Raw genomic sequence first — 19,862 nt, 5'->3', positions numbered from 1 at the left:
ACAGATCAATTAGCCTAACCTCGGTTATGGGTAAGATTTTGGAATTCCATTTTCAAGGGTGAGATTTCTGAATACTTGGAAGCGTGTGGTAAAATAGGCCAAAATCAACTTCAAAAAGAGGTTATGCCTGACAAATCTGCTAGAATTCTTCGATGAAGTAATGGGCAGGTTAGATAAAGGAGAACTAATGGATGTTATCCAACTGGATTTCAAGAAGGCCTTTGACAAGGTGCCATACAGGAGGCCATTGAGTAAGATAAGGGCCCATGGTGTCAGAGGCAAGATGCTAGCATGGATAGCAGCATGGCTATCTGGCAGAAAGCAGAGAGTGGGGATAGAAGGATCCTTCTCAGGATGGTAGCCAGTGACAAGTGGTGTTCCACAGGGCTCAGTGTTGGGATCACAAGTTTTCACTTTATATATTAACGATCTAGATGAAGGAATTGAGGGCATTCTGATTAAGCTTGCAGATGATGCACAGAGAGATAGGTAGCATTGAGGCAGTGGGGAGATCACAGAAGGACTTGGACAGGTTAGGACAATGGGCAGAAAAGTGGTAGATGGAGTACCATCTGGGAAGTGGGAAAGTGCGATGTCATATACTTTGGTAGGAAGAATAGAGGCATAGACTATTTTCTAAAATGGAAGAAAATTCAGAAGTTTGAAGTGCAAGAGACTTGTGAGTTCTAGTCCAGGATTATCTCAAGGTAAACCTGCAGGTTGAGTCGGTAGTTAGAAAATCAAATGCAATGATGCCATTTATTTTGAGAGGACTTGAACATAAAAGCAGGCATGTACTTCTGAGCCTCTATAAGGCTCTGGTCAGACCACATTTGGAGTATTGTGTGCAGTTTTGGGCCCCATATCTCAGGAACAATGTACTGGCCCTGGAACGTGTTCAGAGAAGGTTCATGAGAATGGTCCCAGGAATGAAAAGCTTAACATATGAGGAAAGTTTGAGGACTTGGAGTCTATACTCGATTGAGTTTAGAAGGATGCGGGAGGGGATCTAATTGAAACTTACAGAATACTGTAAGACCCAGACAGAGTGGACGCTGGGAAGATGTTTCCATTGGTTGGAGAGACTTGGACCCGATGGCACAGCCTTAGAGTAAAGGGAAGACCATTTAGAATGGAGATAAGGAGAACCTTCTTCAGCCAGAGAGTGGGGACTCTATGGAATTCTCTGCCACAGAGGGCTGTGGAGGCCAGGTTATTGAATATATTTAAGACTGAGATCGATAGGTTCTTGATTGTTAAGGGTTACAGGGAGAAAACAGCAGAATGGGGATGAGAAACTTAACAGTCATGATCGAATTGCAGAGCAAATTTGATGGGCTGAATGGCCTAATTACTGCTCCTATGTCTTATGGTTCTTTGATCTTATTTTTGTCATAGCAATTTAGGTATTCACTTAGAGTGAACTATTTATGAATTTCTAGCAATAACATTTAAAAAATAATAAGTAGTCATATTTAAGATTTCTACTACAACCAAAATGAGACCTAATTCTCTCTCATTACTCCAAAAGTGGGGCAGCATGTATTCTGAAGATAGGGATCCCAGTAACTTAAATTTTATCTGAGTCATTTATGGCAGGCTAGGGCTTAATAAAATTAACCAGGCTGTTTACAGAAGGTAATATACTTCCCATGGATTAGTTATAGTAATTCTACAAACATAAGTCTAAGCGATTGTGGGATTATTACAGAAGCTATCAGGGAAATGCCCATGATCTAAATTAGCTCTGGTATAAATCACTTCAATACTTTTTTACCTACCCTTGTAGTTTGTGAACTTAGAAGACATGGGGGCTAACTATTGAATGCAAACATTATTGATGCCACTAGTGGTACAATTATAAAAAAGGCAACTTTTTATATTCTTTGACTTTTCATCTGTATCTAGTTGAACATAAATTCATTCCTAGTATTGCCGCAGTCAATTAAAAATATTTTCATTTCTCTTATGCGATGTGATTATGCAGAAGGTTAGTAGGAGTTCTATCAAAATTATTTTACTGCCATAGCATCAGAAAATATCTTGTGCCAATAGCTATTCAAATAAACTGAGGAGCAAGTTAGAAAGTGCTGGAGATGCTGCAATTTCTCTTATTGCAAGCACCTATAATAAAAGAATCAGCATTTTTGTCTCCCCCTCAGGAGTCTCTGTTGTGAAATAATCTATGTCCTAATAAGCCTTCGAGTGACAGCATTATTTTCAAGCTTCCTGTCACATTTTAATGCAGGGCTCCTGAAGCCAACATGTGGTAAAAGGAATTACCCAGATGAATAAGTTAATGGCTTGTGTAATCAGAAAAAATGCCATTCATCCGTTGTGCTTACAAAAGGTAATTATGCACATTTGTGAAATGAGAATGAAAAAATGTAGACACCAAAAAAAAAGCAAAGTTGCAAATAAAAGCTAGATATCCTATTGTGAGCTAGGGACAACACTCAGATGAACTATCTATTTTGCAACAAGCAAGGCAAGTTGTAGAATTGTGACTGAGCTTCATATAAGTATATGGAGGAATGAAGTATTGATTAAACTATGTGAAACTAATTAGAATTACCATCCAGTGCATTTATTGGATTGTGAAATCAGGCATGACAATATTTTCAACTGAATGCTTCCTCATCAAATGACTGAGTTTACCATGACCTGAACTGAAGAAAGACATGTCAAAGCAGCATTCTGGTTGAGGTCACTAGCAGGGAGTTCATTTTTACACTATGAGATTCAACTACCACATGTGGAACATATAGCAGTACAAATTAATTTCGAGAAAAACTAAACTATTTCACCAGCAATTTGACTGAGTTCAACTTTACGCAGTGCCAATGGTTGTTTCTCCCAGTTGTATCTCCCATGCATCATTCCTATTAACGCTGATCCTGATTCTCATGGGCTTGGCTCGTTTACCCATCCATTGATTAGATTAGATTAGATTAGATTACTTACAGTGTGGAAACAGGCCCTTCGGCCCAACAAGTCCACACCGCCCCGCCGAAGCGTAACCCACCCATACCCCTACATCTACATCTACCTCTTACCTAACACTACGGGCAATTTAGCATGGCCAATTCACCTTGCCTGCACATCTTTGGAGTGTGGGAGGAAACCGGAGCACCCGGAGGAAACCCACGCAGACACGGGGAGAACGTGCAAACTCCACACAGTCAGTCGCCTGAGGCGGGAATTGAACCCGGATCTCTGGCGCTGTGAGGCAGCAGTGCTAACCACTGTGCCACCGTGCCGCCCATTGACATGAGCTTAACACAGCTCCAGCATAACACACAAGCACTGCATGAGAAGACTTGGAATAATATTATTTACAGCCTTCAATAGCATCTGCAGCAACACAGAGGTCATAGAGTGTGAAGAGAAATGGGACACAGAGCAGGAGCAGTCCTGCGGCCTACAATGCCGGTACCGACCATGATGCCATTCTAAACTAATCCCACCTGTTTATACATGGTCCATATCCCTTAGTCAAATTTGTAGGACAACAACTCCCCCGCGCAAAGCCATGTTGATTATCCTTCTAAGTTCATTCTTCTCCAAATGCAAGCAATTCCTGTCCCTAAGAATATTCTCCAATAATTTCCCTAATACTAATGTGAGACGCTCTGGTCTACTTCCTTAGTTATTTGTGAGAATCAGCACTTGGGGACATTAGATTGTGTAATCTACTGTATTTACTTGCATTGAGGATTTATGGAATGGGGGGACCATGAAGAATTGGGAATGAGTGCAAATGTGTCATTCCAGCAAGGGCCATGAAAAAGGCAACTTAATATTTCAGAAACATGCTATCCATAACTCATGGGTATCACACCCATTGGCCACCATATATGAGGTTAGCATCTGAGAATGTGTGGCAGTTGACCATTCTGACTAGACTGTATGACTTTTGACAAAGGGTCAATGGTTAGGACTGCTACCTCACAGCACCAGGGACCCAGGTTCAATTCTGCCCTCAGGCAACTGTCTATTTGGTGTTTGTACATTCTTCCTGGGTCTGTGTCGATTTCTTCTGGGTACTCCAGTTTCCTCCCACAGTCCAAAGATGTGCATGTTAGGTGGATTGACCATGCTAAATTGCCCATTGTGTCCAGAGATGTGCAAATTGGGTGGGTTAGCCATGGGAAAATGCAGAGTTACAGGGATAGGGTAAGGGATTTGATCTCGGTGGAATGTTATTTAGAGGGTCAGTGTGAACCCAATAGGGTGAGTACCCTACTTCCACACTGTGGATTTCTATGACTCTAAGTGTTTACCTTGTGGATCGATCTTGGGAGACAAGGCCTACACCTGAATCCTTATTTAATCACATTATTCTGCATCACCTACAACTGCACAGCCAAGTAGTCAATGATGATGATGTAGATTATTAGGATCCTAAAATAAAAAATAGTGATGGTTGGGCAGCATTTGTAGAGTTAATGTTCTGTGATGCAGCACGGAATTAGACCCTTCGGTCCAACTCATCTGCACCGACCAGACATTCTAATCTGACCCTTCTTCAGAATGAGCAGTTTTTGTGGAATTTTCAGTTTTTATTTCAGACTTTCAAATCCACAATATTTTGCTTTTATCAGGATCCTGAAAGCCACTTCAAATACAGACCTGGGGATTTGATATCTTACAATAGCTGCTCTACTTTTATTCATTCATGGGGATTCCTGTTGGGTCAAAATGTGAGGGCACAGGCTTGAGGGCTGAAGGGCCTGTTCCTGTGCTGTATTGTTCTTTGTTCTTTGTCAACATTTACTTTCAATCCCTAAGATGGCGGTGAGCTGCTACCTCCAGCTGCTACAGCCTATTTGGTGTAAAGAGATCAACAATGCCCTAAAGTAGGGAGTTCCAGAATTTTGACTCAGTGACTCTGAAGGAACGGTGATATATTTCCAAATCAGGATGGTCAGTGGCTTGGAGGGGAACTTGCAATTGGTGGTGTTTACATGTTTTTGCTGTCCTCATCCTTCGAGATGGTAGTGGTCATGGGTTTGGAAATTACCACCTAAGGAGCCCTGGTGAATTTCTACAATGCATTTTGTTGATGTCACACATTGATGGTACTGGGAATTGGTGGTGCAGGGAATGGATGCTTGTGAATGTGGTATCACTCGAGTGGGCTGCTTTGTTCTGGATAGTGTCGAGAGTGTGGTACTGGAAATGCAAAGCTTTTGCCCTAAATGTCGATTTTCCTACTCCTCGGATGCTGCCTGATCTGCTGTGCTTTTCCAGCACCACACTCCCGACTCTTCAGCATCTGCAATCCTCACTTCCACCTTGTTCTGGATAGTGTCAAGGTTCTTGTCTGTTGTTAGAGTTGCATTCATTTTGGCAAATTGCACTCCTGACTTGTGCCTTGTAAATGGTGAACAGGCTTTGGAGAATCAGGAAATGAGTTACTCACTGCAGGATTCCTCACCTCTGATCTGCTCTTGCAGCCATAGTATTTATATGTCTGGGCCAGTTGAGTTTCTGTTTGGGATATTGAAAGTGGAGGATTCAGCAATTATAATACCATTGGATATTAAGGGGAGATAGATAAATCCGAGTTAAATGCATATGAAGCTCTTCCAATTATGTTAACCAGGCCCAAGACCAACTATCCGCCTGATTATAGATCTCTCAGTTGTTGCAGAAATTATCATGAGGAACTTTCAGTCCTCTATGTGCCTTTTTGAACTCTGGGAGCCAAAAAGAGAAAATGATCAGGGACATTAATTAGTGTGATTTAAATTCTTTCATAATGGTATGATTACTTGAAAAATTGAGCTTCTTTTAATTAGACGAGAAAGGATTGAAGACCAATTTGATAATGTTTTTAAAATTACAAGATAATATAGCATAGAATAGTTAAAACAGGATGTTTACAACAGTGAATTTGTATAGAGTGAAGGAACATAGATATAAGATCAAGTGACAGAGATGAGATTAAATCTTTTACGCAAACAACTGTATTGATATGCAGTGACCATGTCAGCATTTACAAGTAGGTTAGAGAAGTGGGTGAAGAAAATGGGAATAAAGGGACATGGGAATGGGCTGAGGTGTGGGATTTGGCCTATTGGATGTGTGAAGGATAAGCAACATTGATTGGTTCGGCTGAAAGGCCTGATTTTGCAATCTCGTTTCCATACAATTCTTCGCTTGTACCTTTTGGTACTTTATACATTAAAGTTGTTCTTTAAGTGAAAAATACCTGTTGAACAATCAGGTAATGTATCTATCTTCTGTGAGGAAGGTTGAGGTCAGAATTTTGCTGGGATGTGAAATATTGCTGACACCTTCCAGGCGAGGTGAGAAAAACAAATGATTCTTAGTGGAGGTTCTGTCTGATCAAGTATATTTGCATAACTGGTCATCTTACCTTTGGATTACTGTCGACTGTTGCAGGTGTAGCTGTTGAACGGATGTGGCTGAATGCTGAAATGAAGCAAAGGTCGAGCAAACATTTACTGTGTTTCGCTGATAGCTGTTCAGCTCAACTTCCTGTGTTGTAGCGATTCTGGTGAACAACGATTGCTGAACAAGCTGTGATGAGCTGACATGAAAACGATGGCTGCACAAGTAAAGAACGGCCACCCTCTACTCTGTCTCTTAGTACTGACAAATCTTATCCAGGGTAAGTGCTGTCATCTTCCGATAAACTCTTGCCTCATGTAGTCAAAGAAATGCGGACATTTGTGGCATTTCCTCTGAGGGAGTTACAATCATCGTCTTGTATGTCGTACAATGTTAAGGTTGGCAGTGACAAGAGAACATGTGTGTGACACGAACATTTTGTATATGGTTAAAAATCACACAACACCAGGTTATAGTCCAATAAGTTTAATTGGAAGCACACTAGCTTTCGGAGTGTCGCTCCTTCATCAGGTGATAGTGGAGGAACCAATCCTAAAACACAGAATTTATAGCAAAAATTTACAGTGTGATGTAACTGAAATTATACATTGAAAAATACCTTGATTGTCTGTTGAGTCTTTCATCTGTTTGAATACCATGATAGTTTCACTTCTTTGATGTGTAAATTACAAAACGTATTGTCTAGCTATCACCCATTGTTACAGCTAACCTCAGAATGCAAATTTTAAAAAAAAAGGTTTTGTGATTTACACATGAAAGAAGTGAAACTATACTGTATTCTAACAGATGAAAGGCTTAACGGATAATCAAGGTATTTTTCAATGTATAATTTCAGTTACATCCCAATGTAAATTTTTGCTATAAATTCTGTGTTTTAGAATTGTGTCCCTCCACTACCACCTGAGGAAGGAGCGACGCTCTGAAAGCTAGTGTGCTTCCAATTAAACCTGTTAGACTATAACTTGGTGTTGTGTGATTTTTAACTTTGTACACCCCAGTCCAACACTGGCATCTCCAAATCATTCTGTATGTGGTGCGGTGTAGTATGGTGTTGCATTAATTTTTCTGCTGGTAATGTATGCCCTGTGGTGTAGCTGCCGTCAATGATGTTAACATATTGCCTCAAGCACAGGGAAGGGAAGGCAGGGCAAGACAGGAAGAGAGATGCTTCCTTTTGGCTCTGTGATCATCAAGCTGATCATGAAAGAAATTGTCAAATGAGGACAGGGCAAGCTCATAGCAGTTTCAAAGAGCAAAAACAAAACTAAAACTACAAAAAAGTTTTACATATGTTTATAATGACAAAAACATTTGCATACAGCTAGCCTGGCATTAGATGGCCAATGTAAACCAGGCAGAATTTAAAAATCAGCATGAAACCAACATTAAACGGTAAAAACAATGACTGCAGATGCTGGAAACCAGATTCTGGATTAGTGGTGCTGGAAGAGCACAGCAGTTCAGGCAGCATCCAAGTAGCTTCAAAATCGACGTTTTGGGCAAAAGCCCTTCATCAGGAATAAAGGCAGTGAGCCTGAAGTGTGGAGAGATAAGCTAGAGGAGGGTGGGGGTGGGGAGAAAGTAGCATAGAGTACAATGGGTGAATGGGGGAGGGGATGAAGGTCAGGGAGGAGAGGGCGGAGTGGATAGGTGGAAAAGGAGATAGGCAGGTAGGAAAAGTCCGGACAAGTCATGGGGACAGTGCTGAGCTGGAAGTTTAGAACTAGGGTGAGGTGGGGGAAGGGGAAATGAGGAAACTGTTGAAGTCCACATTGATGCCCTGGGCATAAACCAAATCATCGTCGACATTTCCGCCACCTCCAAACAGACCCCACCACCATGGACGTATTTCCCTCCCCACCCCTTTCCGCCTTCCGCAAAGACCGTTCCTTCCGTGACTACCTGGTCAGGTCCACGCGCCCCTACAACCCACCCTCCCATCCTGGCACTTTCCCCTGCCACCGAAGAAACTGTAAACCCTGCGCCCACACCTCCTCCCTCACCTCTATCCAAGGCCCTAAAAGATCCTTCCATTTTCATCAAAGTTGTACTTGCACATCCATTAACATCATTTGTTGTAGCTGTTGCTCCCAATGCGGCCTCCTCTACATTGGGGAGACTGGGCGTCTCCTAGCAGAGCGCTTTAGGGAACATCTCCGGGACACCCGCACCAATCAACCACACCGCCCCATGGTCCAACATTTCAACTCCCCCTCCCACTCTGCTGAGGACATGGAGGTCCTGAGCCTCCTTCGCCACCGCTCCCTCACCACCAGACGCCTGGAGGAAGAACGCCTCATCTTCCGCCTCGGAACACTTCAACCCTAGGGCATCAATGTGGACTTCAACAGTTTCCTCATTTCCCCTATCCCCACCTCACCCTAGTTCTAAACTTTCAGCTCAGCACTGTCCCCAGGACTTGTCCAGACTTGTCCTACCTGCTTATCTCCTTTTCCACCTATCCACTCCACCCTCTCCTCCCTGACCTATCACCTTCATCCTCTCCCCATTGTACTCTATGCTACTTTCTCCCCACCCCCACCCTCCTCTAGCTTATCTCTCCACGCTTCAGGCTCACTGCCTTTATTCCTGATGAAGGGCTTTTGCCCGAAACGTTGATTTCAAAGCTCCTTGGATGCTGCCTGAACTGCTGTGCTCTTCCAGCACCACTAATCCATGAAACCAACATTATCTGACGAATTTAAATTATGTGCTATCAATGTTGCCCAGGGTTAAAAAAAACCTTGGGAAAACATCTAATGATGTAAATGTTGTCATGATCTGTCTCACATATACATATATACATATGGGAGTAGTTGCTTATGCTGTTAGCTCTGTATTGTGCTCTGGTCACATGGAGAGAAGGTATTTTGTTCTCAAGGTCTACAAGAGCAGTTCCAAGGCTGGGAATTCATCTTCTGACTTTACAAAGCCTTTCCAAAGGAATTTGATGGAATATTTTCTATTTGCCTGGATGAGTGCAGTTTCAGCCTCACTTTGTCAATATCCAGGACAAAGCAATCCATCTTATCAGCACTCCATACGTCACCTAAACATTTACTCATATCACAGATGCACAGTGCCAGCTGTGTATATCAGATTCATGATGTACTACAGTGACTCTCCAATGATCCTTTACCACCATGTTCCAAATCTGTAACCTTTACCACGTAGAAGAACAAAGGCAGCAGACACATGAACACACAACCACTTGCAAATTCCTTTCCAATTCATATATCATCCTTAATTGGAAGTATATAGCTGTTCCTTATCTGTAATTGAGTAAAAAATCTGGAACTGTCTCCCTTACAGCTCTTTGGGTGTACCTACACCACATGAGCTGCAGCAGATCAAGAAAGAAGCTAACTATCATGGGTAACTTAATGTAGGCAATAAATGCTGGGCACACCCCAAAAATATACAATAAATATTCCTTTTGTTAATGTCAGAACATTAAGCTGGTCGCAGTTGAGAAACTGTCTTCGGTGGTCCTAACACAGAAGTCCTAAGAGAGGAAAAACATTAAGAATCTTTGTCATGTTGATGTCAGTTCACTGGAATGCTGAATGCGACAGAGTTTCTGATGAATGGATTTAGTACATGATGCTGCTTATTAGCAGTATGAAAGTGAAAAGTCTACTCCAAACTCTAGAATGTCAACTTTGTATGGCTAGAATTTATTCTTCAAAGAGAAAGCATTGCAAATATTTTTAATCAACTTGCGCAGATATGTACGACACATGTCTGGAGCAGGTGGGACTTGAACCCCAGACTTCTCACCCAAAGGAAAGGACACTGACACAAGAGGCCCTGTATTGTACAATGCTATATTGTTACAGATTTATTGTTTCTTATTAAGATTTTGATACAATTGAGATAAATATTGTCCTCTAATTCCAAGGTCAAGTTAGATGAAGAAGACAATACTTCACCAATAATCATGATAGATATGACTTAATTCCTTTAAATATTTCATTTAAACTGTTTCCAAACCTAAAGTATTGAAAGTGGATTTATAGACTTTCAGACGAATTGATACTCAAATACCATCAATAACAATGAAATGATTAACCAGTTAATATATTTTCATGTTAATAGTGCAGGAATAATTGCCAGTCAGGATAGTGGGCAAACCTCCCTGCATTACTTTGTGTAGGGATTTTTTAACATCCATTGAAACAAGGCCTCACTTTAGTATAATATCCACAAGGGATTGTCGACTGTTTGCAGGTCAGTGCCTATTAACCATATCATAACTGTATAATGAAACATGCTGCAACTTTTTTTCAAAATACAATGTAATTTTTTTAAAGGACCACTTGGCTTTCAGGAATAATTTGGCACTGTTTAACAATCAATTGGTTTAGAATCAATTTATTTACAAACTGCAAAATTTACATGCTAATTGCTTGCATTAGTGAAAAATAAAACTTTTTTTCCCTATTTATTCATGGATATGAGAGTCCCATTTATTGTCCACATGGCAGTTAAGAATCAATGTTGGAGTTCAATGCAGTTAACTGTGAGGTGATGCACTTTGGGAAGGATAACAGAAAGGCAGAGTGCTGGGTCAATGGAAAGGTTCTTGGTAGTGTGGATGTGCAGAGGGATTTTGGAGTCCATGTACATAGATCCCTGAAAATTGCCACCCAGCTTGATAGTGCTGTTAAGAAGGCATACGGTGCGTTAGGTTTCATTTGTAGAGGGATTGAGTTCCAGACCGGCAATATCATGCTGCAACTATACAAAACGCTAGTGCGGCCACACTTGGAATATTGTATGCGCTTCTGGTCGCCATATTTCGGGAAGGATGTGGAAGCATTGGAAAAGGTGAAGAGGAGATTTACCAGGATATTACCTGGTCTGGATGGTCTTATGAGGAAAGGCTGAGAGACTTGGGTTTGTTCTCATTGGAAAGAAGAAGGCTAAGAGGGGATTTGATAGAGACATACAGGATGATCAGAGGATTAGATCAGGTAGACATTGAAAGTATTTTTCCGAGGATGATGACGTCAGCTTGTATGAGGGGGCATTATTACAAATTGAGGGGTGATAGATTTAAGAAAGACATCAGAGGCAGGTTCTTTACGCAGAGAGTGGTAATGCCCTATCTGCTAATGTAGTCAACTCAGCCACATTAGGGAGATTTAAACAATCCTTGGATAAGCACATGGATGATGATGGGATAGTGTAGGGGGACGAGCTGAGAATAGTTCACAGGTTGGCGCAACATCGAGGGCCGAAGGGCCTGTTCTGCGCTGTATTGTTCTGTATTCTATATACATTGCAATGGATCTGATATCACATATCGGCCGGTCAAAAATGGCAGCTTATTTCCCAGAAAAAAAATTTCCTAAAATTTTGACATTAGTGAACCAGATAACTCCTTCCAGCAATTGGCAACAGCTTCATGATCACCATTAAGCTATAATTCCAGAATTTAAAAAAATATTGAATTGATCTGCCACAGAGGGATTCAAACCAAGGGGTCCCCACAACATTAACTGTGTCGCTGGATTAATAGTTGTGTGATAATACCACTAAGTCATTGCTTCATTCATGCATTCAGTTAAAATGTCTGTAATGGCTTTTCTGATTTGCTGCTGTAACATGTGCTCAGTGTCAGTGAAATTCCAAGATAGGGAATGTTGTCAGCTCACATCAACCTTATCCATTGTTTCTCTTGGGTTTTCAATCATCTTGGTTAAAATCATAATAAAAGATTTGGATGGAGATTCTCTCCTTGTCCTTCTCTGGGAAACATGGTATGAAAGTATAATTAATAACACATAGAAGCTGTCTGTGATCCCACTCAGGACCTGATGAGTGAAGATGGTAACAATAACACTCATAATGTACATGTCCTTCTAATGCTCAAGACCAAAATGCAGCAGTGGTAGAGTGGGAAACATTATAACACTAACTAAAATAATGCCTTCATGATGAAACTAAAATTGACTAAACTGTTTGATAAGCTGTGGTATCACATGACACAACATATTTTGTTTTGTCAATTCAAAGCCTTCGATGTGTAATAAATGTGAAGTGGTTAATTCTGAGCTTGTCCAGGCAGCATTTCGAAGAAAGTGCAACACAAAAATTGTTCTCAGTAACTGAAATGATGCTTCCTCTCAGGAAATTTTGGGATATATATCGCTACCGTTTCTATTATTTCTCTTTCATTGTCCTGTAAGAATTTGAAGCATGATGCAAAGAAAAAGCATCATTTTAAACTAAAAATGTAAAACAACTTGTCTGCAATAGGCAGAAACCATCTAAACGTCTATCTGCTCTTTAGCTAAGATCAGAGTAATGGAAAATATAATAGATTTGAAATTTCCATTGGTAAATGATTGTATTTGACATTGGTCAGTATTGTACTTGTTCAGTATTTGGATATAAGTAAATTACTAATGATTTCTTTTGCTTAGAAAACCATTGCATAACATCTTATGTATATAAAACTGTCTGAGTATTAACTCATCACTTCAGTCTAGCAAGTGGAGGAGTGGATTGGATAACTGGGTTGACATGTTTGAAGGTTTGGCTCCGAACTGCTCTTTGTTGAGAGTGTGGTGCTGAAAAAGCACAGCAGGTCAGGCAGCATCCGACGAGCAAAAGAATCAATGTTTCAGGCATAAGCCCTTCATCAGGAAAACCTGATGAAGGGCTTATGCCCGAAATGTCGACTCTCCTGCTCCTCGGATGCTGCCTGACATGCTGTGCTTTTCCAGCACCACACTCTCAACTCTGATCTCCAGCATTTGCAGTCCTCGCTTTCTCCTTTGAACTGCTCTTTGAGTGTTAAAATGGATAAACACTCATTGTTGTTGCACAAGTGGGGAGGCTACAGAAGGATCTAGACAGTTTGGGATAGTGGTCCAGGAAATGGCTGATGGAATTCAACATGAACAAATGTGAGGTCTTGCACTTTGGCAAAAAGAATAAAAGCATAGACTACTTTCTAAACGGTGAGAAAATTCGTAAAGCCAAAGTACAAAGGGATCTGGGAGTGCTGGTCGAGCATTCTCTAAAGGTCAACATGCAGGTTGAGTCCGTGATTAAGAAAGCGAATGCAATGTTGTCACTTATCTCAAGAGGGTTGGAATATAAAAACACCGTTGTGCTACTGAGACTTTATAAAGCTCTGGTTAGGCCCCATTTGGAGTACTGTGTCCAGTTTTGGTCCCCACACCTTAGGAAGGACATACTGGCACTGGAACGTGTCCAGCGGAGATTCACACGGATGATCCCTGGAATGGTTGGTCTAACATATGAGGAATGGCTGAGGATCCTGGGATTGTATTCATTGGAGTTTAGAAGATTAAGGGGAGACTTAATAGAGACATACAAGATAATACATGGCTTGGAAAGGGTGGACATTAGGAAATTGTTTCCGTTAGGTGAGGAGACTAGGACCCATGGACACAGCCTTAAAATTAGAGGGGGTCAATTCAGAACAGAAATGCGGAGACATTTCTTCAGCCAGAGAGTGGTGAGCCAGTGGAATTCATTGCCGCAGAGTGCAGTGGAGGCCGGGACGCTAAGTGTATTCAAGGCAGAGATTGATAGATTCTTGTTGTCTCGAGGAATTAAGGGCTATGGGAAGAATGCGGGTAAGTGGAGTTGAAATGCCCATCAGCCATGATTGAATGGCGGAGTGGACTCGATGGGCCGAATGGCCTTACTTCCACTCCTATGTCTTATGGTCTTATAGTCTTATATGTATAATAATTGACAGGACCATCCCACTGAGTGATGACAGCAAAAGAGGCAAGAAATTTTTTGGTAATTTTCAGGTTTTTGAATAGTAGCGTGCCAGCCATGACCCAAAGGTTTCAAACAAAACTCAATACCTGGATAGCCCTTTATATTCTTGGACAAAGTGTGGGTGTCTGTCATATGCCAATTAGGCACTAACTTCTTTGTACTTCTCCTCCTGGTTCCAAAGAAATAGTTCCTTATGCTTTTAAATCAAAATTAGTTACCCTTAATTTATGGCTACAGGGATTGCTAGAATATTTCATCATGCAGTGTTGGACTGGTGTGGATAAAGTTATAAATCACACAACACCATATTCTAGTGCAACAGGTTCATCAGGTAACTTATGAAGGAGCAGGGCTCCGAAAGCTAGTACTTCCAAATAAACCTGTTGGGCTAAAACATAGTGTTGTGTGATTTTTAACTTAAAATATTTCAAGCAGTCATGGCTCTTTGGCCGCTAATCAATTTTAACAAAAAGACTGAAATCGAATTGCTGTCCATGTGTAAATACCTCTGCAGGCCGAAAGCTCTCTCAGTAATCTCCTTCAGTCCGACTCCCACTAGATCTTTGAATTTGACAACTTTCAGCTTCATGTTCTTTCCATATTTTAAACTCACACCACCATTAATAACTATCCCTTCAGCTGCAGAGATGGTAATCTCTGTGTTTCCTCCCTGTATATCTTCACCACCCTTCCCCACTTCAAGACGCCTTTAAAACTGGACACTTTGACTCAGCCGTTGGTCACTGGGGCAAATAATTCCTTGCTTGGCACGGTGCCCAGTTATTTTTCATGAAGCTCATTACATGGAAGGTGCTGCGTAAATGAATTTTTATTTTACATAAGTTGGTCACCCAGGATGAATGGAAAACTTTCATGCTGAATTTAGCAGTGACACAAATACCATTGCAAATTGAGCACAAGTCTTCCTACTGCTAAATTTACCATTGGTGCACTCATATTACATCTAAAAGACAGGTGCAACACAAAGCAGTAGATTCTCAGAGATAGACTGTCAAGGATGTCAGAACTATTGTATTTATGAACAGAAATTTTGTTGCTTTGTATTCCCGCTGTTTAGAAAAATGGATCCCCTGTGAAACCCAGTAAGCAGTGACTGGGGAATTTTAAAATTCAAAGCTTTCTGTTACTGCCTCCTTATATCAAAAAAAACGTACTGCTCAGAAATGAAAAAAGTCTCCCAAAGGTGCTCCGGGAGGAGTAGAAATAACTAAAAAAAAGCTTAATTGAAAGCTTGCAAAAAACACTTGGGATAGATGCACTGAATTTTAACTGTAAGATCAAACCAGCTGCAAATTTCCCCAGCCACATATGCTATTGGTTTCCTTAATATATGCAGCAGGCAATAGTAGTAAGGATTTAGCTGTTGCTACCTTAGAATTTCAAGCAGGATGAGTTGAATCAGGTTTGTTTGATTTTTCAATCCAATCAAGGGAAATTGAGGAATATAATTAATCTAATCACATTGGCTGGATACTTCTAACATTTTTAATTCGATTGAATATTCACATCTCCTGGCACATCTTAAGTGCATCAGAACCAATTCTTAAGCTGGAAATATATCTAAATATGATTGAGCAGTAAAGTATCTATATGTAATCATTGAGTTCTGGTAAAGGGAAATGATCATTTGTAGCAATAAGCATCAGAATAACTGTTGAATATTAATACAAATATAGCCAAGTTCATTCTTGTAAGTTACAGAGATGGATTGGGTGTGAAATCTGGTGACGATGGCTTGAGTCTTCTGTCTCTGCTGCTGGCAATTATTCTCTGGATGGGAGAAGGTGGGCTAAAAAATCTGTGGATTTGGAATGGGGGCCAATTAATCCTGTTAATGAGCTTTGGTAGGGGTGCATCAGTAGGTCTGGTCAGTAAGCAGACAAGGCATACACTTCTCCTATGCTCAGGAATAGCTTGTGCTCTCTGACCGTTCAAAGCAAAGTAATGGGAAGATGTTGATCATGCTGTCAAGCGACAGTTGGTCAGCAGTAACCTGCCCACTAATGCTCATTTTGAGTTCTGTCAGGACCATTCAGTTTCTGACCTCATTACAGTCTGAGCCCAAGCATAGACAAAAGAGCTAAACTCTGGAAAGAAGGTGGGGCTGACAGCCCTTGACAACAAGGCAGCATTTGACTGAAGAAGTCATCAAGAAACATGCGCAAATCTGGAGCCAATGGGCATTTGTTGGGGGTGAGGTGATGCAACAGTGTGGTGGGGATTACTCTCCACTGGTTGAGGCAATTACGAATTTAATATGTGATTGAATTCCAGCAATATTACATACCAGTACTGTTATGGCCAGGTTTCTCAGGTGAGGTTCCCAAATTTGTTATACTTCTGCATGGAATATCTCAAACAATAATGCTTGAGACTCTTGGCTTTGTAGGTCAATTAACCTCTTTTGCCTTGATTCCTTTTGACAGAGAGTAACTGACGGCCCTTAGAGTGAGAGAAAGTCTTATCCTTTTTCTTTACCTGTAGTGCAGGTGTGTTTAAACAGCTGTTCTCAGTGCTATGACCTTATAGCACTCCTGCCCATTCACAATGATATCAGGTCTGTAACACTCACAGACTAATGGTCAGGTTTTAACCTTTTCTAAGTACAGGTCGTTCTGCTATAACGTGCGTTTTGTTAATGCAAATTTGCTATATTGCAATTGACGAACTGGGGACACGGTTTCTAAAGATCAAACTTTTAAGAAAGTATTGATTATAACACATTCCAGCCCCATTGGTTTAAATGGTGCTGCTATTAAACAATTTTCTCATAACATGGGATTGCATGAGAATGGAGCTACCACATTATAACAGAACCGATTGTTTGTTCCCAGAAGGCTAAAACGCAAAAAATCTACAAGTGGTGGCTTTCTACTGAAAGAAGCTGAGAGACTCAGCTCCCTAGTTATTTCTTTCAGCTACATTTCTCTCTGTCAGTTTAAGGTTTTCTTGAACATCAATAGATGTGACTTTCCATTGGTATCACCCAGGACTTTGCTAGATAGCATCTGAATTTACACCGTAGTCATTGTTTTCTGACTGGAGCAGACTTCTTTTAAAATCCACATTTTGGAGTTTATAATTTTAATGTCACTTTGGAGTTCTGATCCATCATTGAGACCATAACTTACTAAATAACTTGCTGCTGAAGTTTAAGGCTGTTGTGGTGATTCCTCAGGCCTATGTCTTCTTGCTAGAAGAGAATATGCTCATTCATGCTGGCAGCATGATGATTTATTCCTGCTATGAAAGGTGACCAAATTATGACTCAGCAAGCTCAGAGTTGATAAAATCAAAGCAAACTGAACAAGAAATAGCAGCAATGTAAGATCATATCCACATGCTATTCCGTGTTGCTTTGGAGTGCACAAACACAAGCTTCAGTTGACACCATAAGGAATGTAGCCCACTGAACATGTCAACTCTTTAATAAACCATCTATGGTCCCAGACTTCATCTATTCAGTTGGTATTGGCCTATCAAATCGGGCTACTTCCTTTTTTTCTCCATTGTGAGTTGCCACACTGATGACTATTTTTCTATCTTCTGAGTTCATTAATAATTAATAATAATTAAAAAATCATAATTATTTTTACAGCTTCGAGAGTATGATGCTGGATGGGAGAAGGTGGGCTCAAAACTCTGTGGATTTGGAATGGGGGGCCAATTAATCCTGTTAATGAGCTTTGGTAGGGGTGCATCAGTAGGTCTGGTCAGTAAGCAGATAAGGCACACACTTCAGGGAGCATCCAAAGAGCAGGAGAATCAACAGTTCCAGCAGAAGCCCTTCATGAGGATTCCTGATGAAAGGTTTATGCCCGAAACATCGATTCTCCTGCTCCTCGGATGCTGCCTGACTGGCTGTGCTTTTCCAGCGCCACATTCTCAACTCTGATCTCCAGCATCTGCAGTCTTCATTTTCTCCTATTTTTTACAGCTTGCAGTTTTACATTTTCCACAACTCTTACTCTCTCTTGCAATTTCTTGTCTCATCATCTTTCATTCACATGGCAATTTTTGTGCTCGGGTCTTTGCTCCCTACACTTTTCTCACAGCTTTGCTTGCTACAGTTTCAAACTGCGGCCCTGACAGGAACCCAGTTAGTTTCACTCGTCCCTAGCCACGTAAACCTCTTGTCAGTTAGCAATCTGAAATCTTCAGATGAAATCTAATAGCGAATGTAGTTTTTTGTTATTATTAGATCCCACAGTTACCAATGTCTTAATTGCTGCTGTTTCTCAAAGCACTGACTTGATTTTTTTTCTTATGTTTATTGTAAGAAGTCAAACAGTTGTGAAGAGTCCAACACCAGTGAAGACTCATTGTGTACCTGTGTAGTACCTTTGTTGGTGTTTGCTTTTAGACTGGACCCTTCTACTACATAAGAAATCCCATGGGATATTTGATTTGGGATAACCATGGACCACTCCAGGTACAAGTACCTTACGAACATTTTGGATTGATTAATTGATCTATGGCCCATGTAAGATATAATGTTTAACTAAAGCAATTGTAAAAGACCAGTATCTTCTGGAACACCAGCTTGTGATTTTCCAGTTAATTGCAGCGCTGTCTCTGGCTGTACTCTGACTATCATAGTCTTTCTTATATTCTGCTCTTTTCAGTGTGTGTATGCTGCTGAAAGTTGGTGCTTATTAATCCTTTGGGAATCACAGGCTATGTGCAAGATCGGTGACATTTCTGAACCTCCTCATTTATTTCTGGCAGTGTTTGATCATTCTCTGATTGATTTTGATGCCATCTGATCAAGTTCTGATTGGTCTTTTAAGGGTGATGGTCATCTCCTGACTTTGTTCTCTGTTTTTTTTCATGACTTGCTCCTAAAGGTGAAGCCGTCTTCTAATTTTTATATTATTTCATTAAGTTTATTACTTCAGCCTGAGATAATAAGGCAGTTTATGTGTCCACTTTTTGAGATTGAAAAGTGCATAATATCAGGCACTAATTATTAATTTTTAGATTCATTATTCCACCTACTCAATTGATGTATAGGAATTAATATTGAATGTCGTGTAGAGTTTTCATTAAGGTAGGAGCCTTTAGGTTGAGAGAATGCCTTACTGCCGTGGAGTTCTATAGTGACTTTTGGTGTTTGGTACAAGTTAATGAAATATACCAAAAGAATCACAAAATTTTACCAAATCTTAACCCTAATACATAAATGACAAAGTTACTTAATACATAAAATCTGTATGAAGTGTGTTTAAAGTTAGTACTTGAAGATAATCAGTATATTAAAGGCGAGGAAGTGGAAGATTACAACATACAGCGTGATACATTCAAAGTAATACTTGTTCATAGATGAGAAGAATCATAGGTTCACATAGTCTCAAAATCGATTATAGAACTTACTTCTTAGAAAGAATAAAGAGACCTTGGAATGCAGGTTCATAATAGAACTTACTTCTTAGAAAGAATAAAGAGACCTTGGAATGCAGGTTCATAATAGAACTTACTTCTTAGAAAGAATAAAGAGACCTTGGAATGCAGGTTCATAATTTCTTGAAAGTAGAGTCGCAGGCAGGTAGAATAGTGAAGAAGGCTTTTGGTATGCTTTCCTTTATTGGCCAGAGCATTGAGTACAGGAGTTGGGAGGTCATGTTGCAGCTGCACAAGACGTTGGTTCAGCCACTCTTGGAATATTGCGTACAATTCTGGTCTCCTTCCTT

At 40.5% G+C, this 19,862-nt stretch overlaps 1 protein-coding gene across 1 annotated transcript in view; it reads left to right on the top strand.

The window, feature by feature from the left end:
- The first annotated feature begins 6,525 nt into the window (after positions 1-6,525).
- Positions 6,526-19,862, top strand: part of LOC140481034 (T-cell surface protein tactile-like) — a 110,316-nt gene continuing 96,979 nt past the window's right edge. The window contains exon 1 of the mRNA XM_072576631.1: positions 6,526-6,640. Within this exon, the coding sequence (XP_072432732.1) occupies positions 6,565-6,640 (76 nt within the window). The 5' untranslated portion in view covers positions 6,526-6,564. The remainder of the gene's footprint in view (positions 6,641-19,862) is intronic.

Source organism: Chiloscyllium punctatum, chromosome 9, assembly GCF_047496795.1.
Source record: "Chiloscyllium punctatum isolate Juve2018m chromosome 9, sChiPun1.3, whole genome shotgun sequence".
Taxonomy (NCBI): domain Eukaryota; kingdom Metazoa; phylum Chordata; class Chondrichthyes; order Orectolobiformes; family Hemiscylliidae; genus Chiloscyllium; species Chiloscyllium punctatum.
The sequence above is the reverse complement of the archived record's forward strand: the minus strand, read 5'-3'. Positions and strand labels throughout refer to the sequence as shown.